This window comes from Miniopterus schreibersii, assembly GCF_964146895.1.
Source record: "Miniopterus schreibersii genome assembly, chromosome: 12".
NCBI classification, from domain to species: domain Eukaryota; kingdom Metazoa; phylum Chordata; class Mammalia; order Chiroptera; family Miniopteridae; genus Miniopterus; species Miniopterus schreibersii.
The window spans coordinates 7,411,910-7,426,037 of record NC_138112.1 but is presented as its reverse complement, the minus strand read 5'-3'; the positions used below and the strand labels follow the sequence as shown (position 1 = coordinate 7,426,037).

At 38.8% G+C, this 14,128-nt stretch overlaps 1 protein-coding gene across 1 annotated transcript in view; it reads right to left on the bottom strand.

Moving 5' to 3' along the window:
* The window catches only part of ZW10 (zw10 kinetochore protein), a 32,778-nt gene extending 19,601 nt beyond the window's left edge, over positions 1–13,177 (bottom strand). Inside the window, exons 1-7 of the mRNA XM_081153809.1 lie at positions 12,941–13,177; positions 11,076–11,210; positions 6,123–6,224; positions 5,613–5,690; positions 5,301–5,460; positions 3,784–3,936; positions 3,179–3,370 (exon numbers count right to left, since the gene is read on the bottom strand). Of these exons, the coding sequence (XP_081009935.1) occupies positions 3,179–3,370; positions 3,784–3,936; positions 5,301–5,460; positions 5,613–5,690; positions 6,123–6,224; positions 11,076–11,210; positions 12,941–13,045 (925 nt within the window). The 5' untranslated portion in view covers positions 13,046–13,177. The remainder of the gene's footprint in view (positions 1–3,178; positions 3,371–3,783; positions 3,937–5,300; positions 5,461–5,612; positions 5,691–6,122; positions 6,225–11,075; positions 11,211–12,940) is intronic.
* Between the last annotated feature and the right edge of the window lie 951 nt (positions 13,178–14,128).

Below are 14,128 nucleotides of genomic sequence, written 5' to 3'. Positions count from 1 at the left end.
ATCCACCCACTAGTGTTTTTCAAATCTCTATTAGCAATATTCACAAATAAACTTTTGATGTAAGCTTTAGAGTAATTTTTCCAGTTTGAAAAATACATAATGGAATCTGACTGGAAATGTATTAAATTTATATGTTATTTTGTAATGAATTGACAATTATATGAAACTGTCTTATACTCCCAAGAGAGCTTCCCTTTTATTCAGGTCTTACTCTATGTCAAGTAAGTTTTATGATTTTCTTCACATATATACTCTCCTTTCTTACCAATCTTTAAGAACTTTATAGATTTTGTTGCCATTATAAATATCTTTATACTTTATAGCTGATTACTCATAGTTTAGAGAGGAGTTATCAATTTTTATATATTTCTACTGTAACTTTTATAATTTCTTAGTTATAAAAGTTTTAATAATCTTTTGGTTTTCTAGGTATATAATTATATCATTTACAGATAAAGATAACTCCTCTCTTTATTTTAACATTCATACCCATTTTACTCTCTCTTCTCTGCATCAGCCATGATTCCTAAAACAATGTCAAAGCACATTTATGATAGTGTGCATTCCCCACTTATAACTGATTTTAATAGAAATAGCTTTTAATCCGTGAATACAATGCTTGTTGCTGGCTTTTTAAAAGCAACTAATTTTAAAACTAATATTTACCTTTTAAAAACACAATGAAGTATAATTATGTAAAGTGATGTATTGTATAACTATAGTTTACTTAATCATTTCCCTATTGTTCAAGATTTCATTACTTTCCAGTATTTCAGTATTACTAGGAACACGTAATGAATATCCTTATACATAAATGGTTTTATGTACTTCAGATTATTTCTTTAGGGCCGAATCCTAGAAGTTGAAATCCTGGTTTAAAGGATATAAACATTTTAAGGCTTTTTATCCATTTGCCAAATTCTTTCCAAAAAATTTTTCTTTCTCCTCTTTTAAAAGCTCCTTTGTTGTTGGTATAATGATGCTTAATAATTAAGAAAATATGAAAGAAAAAATACATATGTGAATATAAAAGAAAGGGCAAAAGCCTTTATGAAGTTTCAGAACTAAAATCTAAAGAAAGTAGAGGATTCCAAAAGGAACTAAGGAGTCTAAATATCATTTCAAGTTATATTTAGAGCAAGACGATAAAGGAAGGGAACGATGCTTGATGGTATCAAAGAGAACACAGAATCCCTAGACTTCTGTCTGCCATCCTCTTCTTTGCCAAAGACAATGCTCTCTGAGCCAAAAGAGGAAGAATAAATGGTAAAAGAGAAACTAGAGCCTAAAATGCATAAAGATATTAGAAGAACACCTAGCAACACTGAGTTGTCTTCTGCTCTATCTAGGTACTACTAAGAAAACTTACAAATAAAATAACAGGTTGAGTATGAATTAATGAACCAGTGTCAAACGGTAAGTGGTTTCTACTGGAATTCCCCAGAACACCCGTCCCCTCCGGCCTTATTCCAGGCAACAGAACCATCACTGACTTAGACTGAACTATAAGAAAACATGGTTATCAATTATGCACTTGAATGAAGTAGAAAGAATAGTAAACACTGCAAAATTGTATTAAGTAAAATTTAACAAAGATTAATGTTAATTCCAAAAAAATCAAGTACAATTGTTAGATGAAAAAGCAGTAATTTGCACTGAGTATGACATAGGGATTACATTTACATTAAGCTCAATGAGTTAACTGTAATAATAGCCTTGGGCTATACTATAAGAACCATGGAACTCAGAATGAGAGCATAAATGCTCCCATAGTATTCTGAATGGGTTCAGACTACCCCTAGAACTTGTTCTGTTTGAACACTATACTTTCAAACTTCTATACTTTAATAAGACTACAGAAGAAATGGAACATATTCACAGAACATCAAAGATAAGGGCAACTTAAAATGATATCGTTCAAAAAAACCTAAGGATGTTTATATTGGTGGTAAGATGTAGGAGAAATAACAGCTACTGTAAAGAATTTTAAAGTCCACCAGGTATACTAGGAATTAGACTTGTTCTATATAGCTCCATACAGTAGAAATAGCATCAGTAAAGCAGACATTCCAGGGAATATTGTCAGAATAAATTTTTTAAACTACCCTAAAGATTTAATTTACAAAATGAGGATTTTGGTAATAGTATTTAATATAGAAAGGAGATACCACTTTAAAAAAAATAAAAACTTTATAGTATTCAGAATTGCCCAGAGGTAGGATAAGATGCCTCAAGAGGAAGTGACGCTCTCACTAAAGGTGTTCAGCTTGGTTATATGGCCAATTGATGAGAGTGCTATAAAGGAAATATTCAGATTGAATCACTTTTCCGATTCCTTTATATCCTTGGATATTTTGTTTACAACTGCGCTTGTATCTAATAAAAATAAAAGTGCATTATCTCCCTAAGTGAAGGAACAAGAAAACTACCTGGGATTTTGGTAATTTAGACAAGCCTTAGGATTTTCTTCTTCTCTGCTATCAAAATCAGAAAGAATTCTTTACATATTTATTCCTTAAATAAACTAAATGACTGCCAGGAAGACATATAAACAACAGCAGAATTTGTTTTATTTTCTCCACAGCAAGAATGCTTGATTTAACTATTTGATAAGACAACTGAGAAAAGCAAAAAGAAGTCAAACAGACTAAAAAAAAAGTATAAAAGTAAAACACCAGAAGAATCTTTACTTTTAATAGTATGACAACCAAAAAATGATTTAAGCAACACAGAAACTAGCTATTTCATATATGAATATATAAAGATCTAATTATTTCCTATGTTAAACCTAGTTTATGTCAGATTAAGGGATTTTCCCACCGAAATATGTAAAACAGCACTTGGTTCATTTCTGTTTCTCCTATAATAAAAGCAAAAGCCCTAAAATGTGAGGTTACTAGAAGTCAAGTGAGTGAAGGGCATCCTAGAATTCAACTAAACATTACAAATAAAGAATCTAGGGTACCACTGATAATCCTGTCAATATAGAGCAGAGAAGAAACAAAGTAGAGCAAGAAATAAGAAAGTAACTACTTTGTTCCCATGACACGATCTACACACCTCTAATCCTCCATTCACTCAGGTTGTGGACGTTTTATCCACGTTGAAATAATACTTACTTTCAAAATCCATAATGATTTTTCCAAAATATAAAAGCACTACCCTTGGAGATACATACCTAGAAGATGTTTTTGGAGCACTTCCAGTACCAGTCTGACCTTTGCAAAAACTTCAGATGGTGACGGATGCTCTAAGTCAGTCATCACAGATTCAAAACGAATGATGATGGTGTTAGGCTGCCTTTCTACCACAGCAGAGAGGGAGGGACAAGATGCCAGAGGTCTAAGGATATATTTCAATAGCATCTGACCTGAAAAATTATATGAACACTCATAAAAAATCACTAGGATAAACTTTTATATAAAAGCATGTAAAAAAAAAAAAGATCTTTGAGTCTAACAACAAAAATATCATGACATTACATACCACACATTACGCACTGCAGGTTTTCCCACTGAAGTTTCCCAAATTATCTACAGATTTTTATTTAAATTATTCAAAAAATCAGATAAATAGCAGCAGTTAGTTTAAAATAGAAAAGAAAGTATCTAAGTCCTTAAGAAAAAGGCTAATAATTATGACAATTCCATTTGATGAATAATGAGGCCAAACCCTATGATCCACCATCGATGTTATCCAGATAATATTTTATAATTTTCTGTCATTCCTTTAACAATGGCCTTCTGAGATTTCATGTAAATGAAATAAAGTAGTGTGCCTTACCAAATGATTTAAGCTTGGTATGTAGCTCCCCAAGAATAGAAAATGCCAAGAGGACAGAACTGATTGTTGGCACAGGGGGCTTCTCTTCATTTTGAGATTGTTCAGTGCATAAATGAAGTTCTGTTTGTAGGCAAGATTCCAAGTTGCTGGTGTCTAAGAAAAAGGGGAAAAATATCAGCTGTCTCAGTATTAATAAATGCTTATTAATACTCATTGAAGGCAAGGAATGAAAGTGAGACCCTAAGACCTCTTTTTTGTTCTTTCTTACCAAAAAAAGAGAATAGCCTGCCAAACAAGTTTAACAGGAAGGATGAGTTATAACAAAGAACACATCTTCTCAGAGATTTGAGTCTCAGAGACTCAAATTTTACTGTCTGCTTGGAAATAGAATCTAAAATTTTCCGGATTATTTCCTTTAAAATACATACCTAAAATACATACATGTGTATGTGTGTGCACACATATACATATATTGTATTTGGAGGCCAAGTGGATATGGGAAAGGGAACAAGGAGAGACTGTGAGGTTTCCCCTGAAATGACTAAATTTCAAGATTCAGTGTTGGAGCCCAGCTAGCGTGGTTCAGCGGTTGAACATCGACCCAAGATCCAGGAGATCAAGGCTCGATTCCCGGTCAGGGGACATGCCCTGGTTGTGGGCTCGATCCCCCAGCAGGGGGTGTGCAGGAGGCAGCCGATCAATGATTCTCTCCCCTCATTAATGTTTCTATCTCTCCCTCTCCCTTCCTCTCTCTGATATTAAAAAAAAAAAAAAAGATTCAGTGTTGGAAAATACACCAGGTTTAATGGCATGTCCTTTATATACAGACTCAGAGATTTCACTTTGTGTAAACAAGACATTGAAGGGGGCTCACACCCAGAGGTGAGCAGAGGGACTGAGAGCCAAATAGTTATATAAATAGATACCAGGGCCAAGTAGTTATATAAATAAATGTCAGAGTTATCCTATTTCTTCATCTTGCAAAGCACCCCCATCTCATTATTTTGTCACCATTTTCCCTCAAGGACTGAGAAAAACTGAGCCAAACCCTTGTCTCATTGATCTCCGGTCTTCTTTCCTCAGCAAGAGAGAGAATGGCTAAACAGCTTCTTCAAGCTTTCTAGCGAAGATGCATTGCTCAGGTTAGGGGTGTTGGGAACAGGATCATACTACTACGCAGTGGACACTCTGTGTGGTCTTAAGTTGCTACCACTTCCTCTACCAGACATATGTTCACCACATGGACCCCACCCACCAATAACCTTCCCTCTTCTCTACTGCTTCCTACTGAAAGGGACAGAAAGAGAGATGTAAGGGAAGTAAAGTGAGGATACTTTAGAGACCCAGATGAGTTGATCCTATCTAACAAGTATTTTGCCTAATATGAGAACTCAATATAGACTTGCAACATTAACAGGTGAAACCTTATCTACCAATTCAAAATATTTAGAATATATTCAGAGGCCATAGTGGTTCAGGCAGATTAAGCAAAGCAGTCCACCTGAGTTCAGCAGCACCTTTTGATGGTGGGAACTTCCATACGATCAGCTCCTGCCACTCTTCCCCAAGGTGATAGAGTATGTTCTGTTTCTGTATGGTGAGCTCCATGCTGAGAGATTTCAACATTTTTAAATCAAAGCATTTTCTGGATTTTAATAACTTCAAGCATTTCTGTGCCTGGTAATGAAATGGAATCGTTGTTAAACATTCCATCTGGACTCAGGGCAATCTGAGTATATTTATATAATGACAAGGAATATATGGAACACAAAATTTACTAAAAACAAGAGTAGTATTAATTGTTCATGCTTTGGAGAAAGATGTAATACCTCTTCTAGACGCTGGGCAGCAGTGACATACTTCTTCTCTGCTAACGCACAATTATACTCTTCAATAGCCATAGAAAACTGAAAAGATAGTATAGTTATTAGGTATTTTATTTTATACATCCATTATTTCAAATCTGTCTGCTTGTTGTTGTTTTTTTGTTTTGTTTTGTTTTGAATATATCTTTATTGATTTAAGAGAGAGGAAGGGAGAGGGAGAGAGAGAGATAGAAACATCAATGATGAGTCATTGACTGGCTGCCTCCTGCACACCCCCGACTGGGGATCCAGTCCGCAATCCGGGCATGTGCCCTGACCGGGAATCGAACAGCCATCTCCTGGATCCTAGGCCGACACTCAATCGCTGAGCCATACCCGGCTGGGCTGTCTGCTTGTTTTTAAATTATGAAAAATACTATGTAGTCAGGGGATATACATTTCATAATGAGACCAATGATAACAAAATAACTTTCTCCCCATCAAAACACTAAAGTTTGATCTGAAGTTACTGACCTCTTGCAGCTGCTTAAGCAAACTTAGGACTACTGAGTCTCTTTCCAACTGTTGCTTCAAGTCTGTAAATTCAGCAGTTGATACATTAAGATCCCGGCGGACCTAGTTCACACATCAAAGACAAGTATATTTTAAGTTATACTATGTTGAAGAAGTAAAACATTCATAGCTAATCAATAAGCTTTACTAGGTGAATATAACTCATGTTGAAAGTTAAATGCTGATTAAGACTGGGATGTAGCAGGAAGAGACTTTAACTGGTCCGCTTAGTCCAAACCCTTATCCTTTTCAGGAATGCCCATCCCCATCAACCTAATACCCTCCTGTCACCATCTAGTCTTAGTTTAAGCCCTTACCTATCATCAGAGCCCATTCACCTAGATTACTAGAAAGGTATCCCTATTGCCAACGCAGTCTACAGTAGGATAGCTCTATTAGAAAGGCTTTCCTATGTTGAGTCAGAATCCACCTCCCATTCTGTCCCATCTTTTCAGGAATTTTGAAATATCAATTATTTCCTTCCCTCTCTATATCTTTACCTCTCCTTATTCCATCCTTCATTCATGAAATACCTACTAAAGCATGGTTCTTCCCACCAGATTTATATATGTTAAAATATCCCCCATCTTTAAGAAAAAATTTCCTCTACCACCCTATTGCTTAGTAGCTACCTTATTTCTTTCCATCCTATCACAAACAAGATTCTTGGAAAAGTGATCCATACTCACTGTCCTTACTTTCTCACCTCTCGTTCACTCTATAACTCACGCTGTTCTAGTTTCTACCCCCACCATTCCACCAAAGCTATTCCAAAACAGTTGGTGCCAATCAACTCCTTATTGCTAAATCCAAAGCATGTACCATGACTTTTAAATACACATTTATCAGTACTCTCTTTAGTTCTATGACACCATTCTCTACTGAATTTCCTCCCCTTCTTTAGCCATTCCTTCTCATTTTCTTTTGAGAGCTTCAGTTCACCTCTGGCCACTTCATACATATTGATATTCCTTTTCCCTGGCCCTCTTACTCCAACTCGATGGTTCTCAAAAAATAAACTTTTTTGCCCCATCTCCATTCAGAGACATTTAGCAATGTCTGGAGACATTTTGGCTTGTCACAACTGAAGGAGTTCTGGCATCTAGTGAGCAGACATCAGGGACACTACTAAACATCCTACAATGTACAGGATAGCTCCCACAGCAAAGAATTATCCAGCCCCAAATATCAAGTGCCTAGACTGAGAAACACTACTCTACACACTCTCTCTGGGCAAATTCATCAATTCCATGGCTTGAATTTCTAAGTGCTGTTACCTCAAGTCCACATCATTTTCCAAACCTCCAAACATGTACATGGATGGGCTGATATGCAAGCTGTTCAGAAAAATCCATTCTCCCACTCTCCCAGTGACGCACGGCTACCCAACTAGACTGAGTGTTCTACCATCCTCACAACTGACTGTGACCGTGTGTCTAAGAGCTTACCAATGGAATATGAGCAGAAGCGATGCGCACCATTTCCAAGTCTGGATCTTAAGAAAATAGGTGTGCCGTCTGTGCATTCTCTTTGCCCTTAACCTCCAACTATAATCTGCCCATTGGGAAAAGGCCATCTTCAACCATGCAAACAACAAAAAAAATCCTAGAGTCGTGCTTCTCAAACTGCAGAGTACATACATAACACTTGGTGAATTGTATTTAAAGTGCAGATTCTAATTTGGTAGGTCTGGGATGGGCCTGAGCACCTCTGTTTGAAAAAGCCACTAGAAGGGGCCAATTCTGCTGTTCAAAGACAATTCTTTAGAGGTCTCTCACATTTCTACAGTATCTTGCAAGTGAAGCAATAACTGTCTTTAGTTCCAATCTATCTTTTCAAGGATGTTCGTGTAGTAAACAACCTGGAAAATAGAAATGATGTTTCACTCCAAAGCAAAAGCAGGCCTACTCACTACCCAGGTTCCCTAAACTCAGTTCTCTTCTATAATGCAATCCACTGCACACTGTCCTTTAGGAACTGGGGCTCAGGACACTGCAAACATGCTCATACTCTGGCTACTGCTGAGAATAATAAACTGTCCTTCATCTCACACCCAAGGAGACTCAAGGCTTCTAACAGCATCCATGAAAAGGTAGTAGACTAACTTGCTGACTTGCAAACAGGTTAAAACCTCAGATCCCCTCCACAGTTCTTGACACAGACTACTAGAGCAGCTAGGCCCTAGGTTATAGAATCAGCCTGCTAACCTAGACTACTATGATTAAAAAATATGTATCTTGTTTGAGCCATTGCATTTCAAGTTCGCTCACTCCAGCTCTCTCACACGCTCTCTCTCTCCCTCTCTTTATAATAGTCTACACTTTTCTTTTTTTTTTTTAATTTATTTCAAAGAGAGGAAGAGAGAGGGAGAGATACAAACATCAATGATGAGAGAGAATCACTGATTGGCTGGGTCCTGTATTTCCCCCCTGGGGATCGAGCCTGAAACCCAGGCATGTGCCCTGACAGGGAATTGAATGGTGATCTCCTGGCTCCTGATTGACACTCAACCACGGAGCCACACCAGTCGGGCTACCCTTCATCTTAATACAGCTCAACTGTGCAGCTCCATTTGGATATCCCTTAGGAACCCCATATTTAAACTCATTTCCCCTACAAAAACTTACTCCTTCTCTGTTTGCAGTGTCCTGAGATCCAGTTCCTAAAAGGCAGCGTGCAGATTCTCTATTTCATGAATAGTAGTACATCAATGACCAAGTTTCCCAGTTATCCCTGATTCCTCAATCTTTCACTCCTCACATCAACAAGTTCCAAAGATCCTATCTCTTAAATGTCACTAGGATTTATCCACTTTTCTTCATCCCCACTGCCACTGACTTTAGAGCAGTTCACCATCCTGCCTTGCCTGATTACTTTAACTGACTCCTAATCTCCTAATGCTTTACTGCTTTTCCATTTCCTACTCTCATTTCCCTCATGTCCTTTCTTCAAACTACAAGCAAAATGGGATTCCTAAAATTCAAATCTGATGTCACTCTTTTGCTTAAAATCCTCCATTGCTTCCACAGTACCATCAAGACAACATCCATATTACCTATGCTGATATACAAAGTCCTTGCTTAATTTCAAGTCCCTCCCCACCAAACCTTCCAAACATATCATATGGAATACTTGCAGCTCTCCAAAGTGACATCTATTACTTCCATGCCTCTGCAATGCTGTCCCCTCTAACTAAAATGTTCTTCCTTCCTCTTTTGCCTAATTACCTATGACTTCAGGTTTTGGTTTGGACACTATTTCCTAGAGAAAGCCATCCTTAGCTACATCTCTTCTCTCTAACTGGATTATTCCTATTTAGTATGTATCACACTATTTTACTGATCTAAAACAGGCATGAGATTCACATTTTAAAATAAAAAACTGTCTAGTCCTGCAACTATCTCACTGTCCTGGCACCTTGTAGATGTTCAATAAATATGCCAAATGACTGAATAAATCCCTTTAGAATATCCATCTATTGAATCTAATTCCTCTTCTCTAGCCCTAAGTTTTAATCTTTCTCCTATGTCATAGGGCTTCAAATCTTAAAAGTGTTTCTAAGGCTAAACAAGTCAGCTTCATTCACTGTTCTTCAGATGGTATGGCGTTCATGCCTGGATCTTCTCATTTAGACCAGCAGTCTTTCCAAATAAAACAACCAGAACTGAATAAATTTCACAGGCCATAATCTGGTCAGCAAAAGGTACAGAGCACATTGATCTCTTGTTCCAAACACTTCATTTCTAAAAGTACAGTCCTAAGATTGCACTGTTGACATACTGATAGACAAATACACATTGAAAATATTAGTTGAACTGTGCCAAAGTTGTAGAGTAACAGATATATTTTATTAAAACCTCTAATCAGGATGAGTGGTAAACTAGCTATTAAATAGATTTGTCCAGGTAAACTAGTGGTTTCCCCACCTGTGATTCAAGTTTTATAGAGAACTTTTGAAAACACATCAGTTCACTTTCCTTCTTTAGCGACTATCACAAAGAGAAGAGATTTGGTATCTTTTCTCAAGGACCTTTAGAATACCCTGATTTTGCATATCGATGAGCCCTGAGTGATCATTTAGAAATAGATGTAGAAGACACCTAAGACTAGACTTTGTTTAAACCTCTCATACCAGTTTGATTTCTTTCAATTGCCTGTTTTTCCTAAAAGGCAACTGAAAGGGAAAAATCTTGGTGAGATAATATAAGTGAAAAATGTTTTTAAAATTATAAAGCAGATATTTCTGTTTCCAGACCAGCTTGCTTCTAATTGTGATGACAGCACTTCAACTAACACAGTAAACATTCTTAAAACCTACCAGACTTTCAATAAGAACTTTAGAAAGCACTAGTCCCAAAGTGACATAGTACAAGATGGGCAAGGATTATCTGTGTGTCCAGGGAAAGTGCCCTGATACAGGAAGTAGAGTGGCTATGATTGGCAAACCAAGCCAATTTTCTAGAAGGCCAAAAGACAATTATTGTGCCAGAGCCTGAATGTGTTAAGGCCAGCTGCATATATAAGAGAATGTTGGCCATTAAGAGATTCAAGTGTTTTAATTTAAGAGATGACAAGATAAAAGGCCAAATAATCCAGTTCATATGTTTTTATTTTATTATGGAGACAATAAAATCCTGGGATTATTTTTTTAATTATAAAGTCCTATTCAAATGCAAGACATTATTATTCAAGCTAAAAATATTTTTACCATAAAAAGAATTTTTTTTAAATTATATTTTTGGAAAAGATTCCTATTTTAAAGTTGAAAGTCACCCTAAAATCATTTAATTCAACTTCTATTTACCAATAAGGAAAATGAGGCCTTAAAAAATTGTACAGAACTGAACTGTCTCAGGAATCAGGAAGCTGAACTGCCTCCCTACAAAACTACTCAGTATAACAAACTATTCTTACCTCACTCTCTATCCTGGATTTCAGCAGGTCAATATCATCAGACAGCTTCTCCACTTGGGTAACCAGGTCCTGTGCACTTTGCATGCTAGGCAGGAATTCACTGTACTTCTTGCTGATCATACTGCACACTTCACCCTAGAAGGCAGAGATAAGATGAGTAGGGAACACTGTTAAAAATGTCTTCCATGTCGGAGGCCTTCTTGCCAGTTACCACACCCATTAACTTTCCCTCCAAGCCAATGGGTTTCTTTGAAAAACACATATCTCCCATTGTTAAAGGTCCCATAACATTATCAGGGTGCAAAAAGACGAATGATCACCAAATCCCAACAGAGGCCAAGAGTTATACAAACGAGGGAAAAGATTAAGACAGATCTGGAAGATCTCATGTTGAACTATTATTAGCTCAGACAATAGCCACCAGTTTTAAGCACATATCTAATAAAGAAAGCAAATGGACAAATTAAATACATAATCTGTATACCTCAATCAATTTATGAATTTCTAGCTTCTTGCTTATAAAATTTAAGGCCTAATTTGATCATCCTAAGTTGATAAGTTTCATCATCTCTTTTCATTCAAAGTAATTTAATAAACAAGTTATTGAATACTTTACACCGAATTAGTCAATGCTTTGGAAGATACAAGAATTATGCCTGCCCATAAATAAGTTCCTTTTAGGTAGGAAAGATAGTACACACTTAAGTAACCGGAATACTGAACTGAAATACAGCAAAAGAGTTCACCGCCTCCAGGAGCACAACTGAGAAAGTGATCACCTCACGCCTGATGCTTTTCATGGAACTTGAAAAAAAAATGGGTGAAAATAATACGGGTAAAAAGCGATGGAGAAATGGCAACATAAACGAAGCCTAAGAAGGGCCGGGGGCGGCAGTGGGCGTGCTTGGAGTATAGGAAGGAATTCTCAACTGGCTGAAGATTCAGCTGGGAAAAGAAACCTGTGAAAGGAAGGGCAAGTCAGGTCCAGAACACAAAGAAAGGCGCGGTGCATCTGTCCTCCTTCCATCGTATGAAAGTGGTGAAAAAGCCTAAAGCCATATTAAAGAAGAGATGCCGGTGGCATGAATACTTCAAATTTAGGGAACCATTTTTTAAAATAAAGCCATGTGTGGGCCTTCATGGGACAATGCTAAACTCGCTCCCTTAAATCCAGAAGTACGCCGTGCTCGTAAATGAGAGCAACAAAGGTGTGGCAAACCCTGCGCCGGCGAGGTAACCGCAGCAGCACGAAGCGAAGCTGGGGGTGGCTGTGTGCAAACATCTCAAGACAGCAGGGTCCGCTGAAGTGCCATTCGCGTGTTTTTAACACTCAGCACAGTCTCAAGGGCCCGGGGACGGAGAAGTTTAATAAACATATGGATAGGTTTTAACATGAAAAGCGTGGGGGAAGAGAATGGTACAGTCCTCCCAAAGCTGTTACCTTCATCGACACACCGTGCAAAGGGCGGGTGGAGGAAAGGAGCGCCCACGGGTGGGGAGGATCCCGGCCTCATTTCCAACCCTCACAGGCTCCGTCCCCGGACACCTCGCCCTTCCAGCCCCTGCGGCGGGTGCGCGTCGCTCCCCGGTGCCCGACCGCCCCGCTCCGCAGCCTAACCCCCCACGCACGCCCGGCCCCGCCGCTTCCCTCCACCGTCCAGGCCTCCGCAGCCCCCGCCCGTCGGCTCCCCTCACGCTCCTCCCCAGCCCACAGCCTCCCAGCCTTCCCGCCCCTCACTCTTCCCACCCGGACCCACAGCCGACCGCTCACACCCCCGCCGTCAGCCCTCAGCCCCTCTCCTCTCCGTCCCGTCCACAAGGATCCCGCGTCCCGTTTCAGCCCGCCAACGGCTGTGCGCCTGCACCTTGATCTCCTCCACCCGCCGGGTGAGGTGGCTGATCCGAGTGCCCAGATCTTCCTTCTCCAGACTCCCCGAGTGGGCCAGAACTTCCGTCACGAAGGAAGCCATCGCCGCTACACGAACCAACACTCACAAAGTCACTCTCCCGGAGCCAGCGCGGCAGTTCCAGTCCCGCCAGCGCCCGGGTGCGCGGCTGTTCCAGTCCCGCCAGCAGCCTTGGTGCGCGGCCTGCCGGGAAACGAAGTCTTGCAGGGCCCGGACCGCCCCTCGGAAGGCGTCAGCTGCACTACAACTCCCAGAAAGCACCGCGACTCACCTGGCATGGAATTTCGACGGCGTCTCGTAGTTGGCAAACTTGGTAGACGCGTTTTCTTTAGTACAGTAGTTGTTTCAAAGCTTTCCTCCTCCCGACCGTCTTTCACGAAGAAATGAAACGTTTTTACTTACTAACCAGTCCTAACTCAACCTTTCTCAATTTCGAAACGCTTACCTATGAAATTTAGCTAGCCAGAAGACCCGACGGGCCCATCTTGAGTTTTTTTTGTTAAATAGTCACTGTCAGGGGCCGCATTGACCATCAGTCTGAATGAATGGCGCCCTCTAGAGTTGTACAAAGAAGCGGCTTCACCTCGTTATAAATAAAAGTCTGCCTATAATTGCATAGTTTTATATTGCATAGTTGATATTACATCTACGTACACATATACATGTATACTACATCTGTGTACACATGCGTATATTACATCTACGTAACACATTACCGGTTTATAGTATTTACATTATCAGTGGATAAATAACATTAGCACTGTGTGGACTAGAACAAGCTACTCAGCACTTTTTATCAGAGAATGCAAATCAATTTTATAAAAAGCTTTAAAAAATTGTTTCATTATTTAAATATGTTACGAACTGAAAAATGTCCCACAATATATGTAAGGTATTATTCCTTTTTACAAAAATAAATAGATATAGATACATAATAAGGTAAAGGATGTGTACCAAATTATTCTGTCTGAGTGGTGGACTTATGATATTTATTCTTTTCCCCTGTTTTTCTATTTTTCTGCAAAAAAAAAAAAAAGTAGTGCTTTAATTAAAATGTTACCTTTAATTTTTTTAAAAGTTGACTTTGAGGGTTGACCCCGAGCAGATGCTGACCCTAGGGTCCTTGTCAATTTTAAGTGTCTGTGG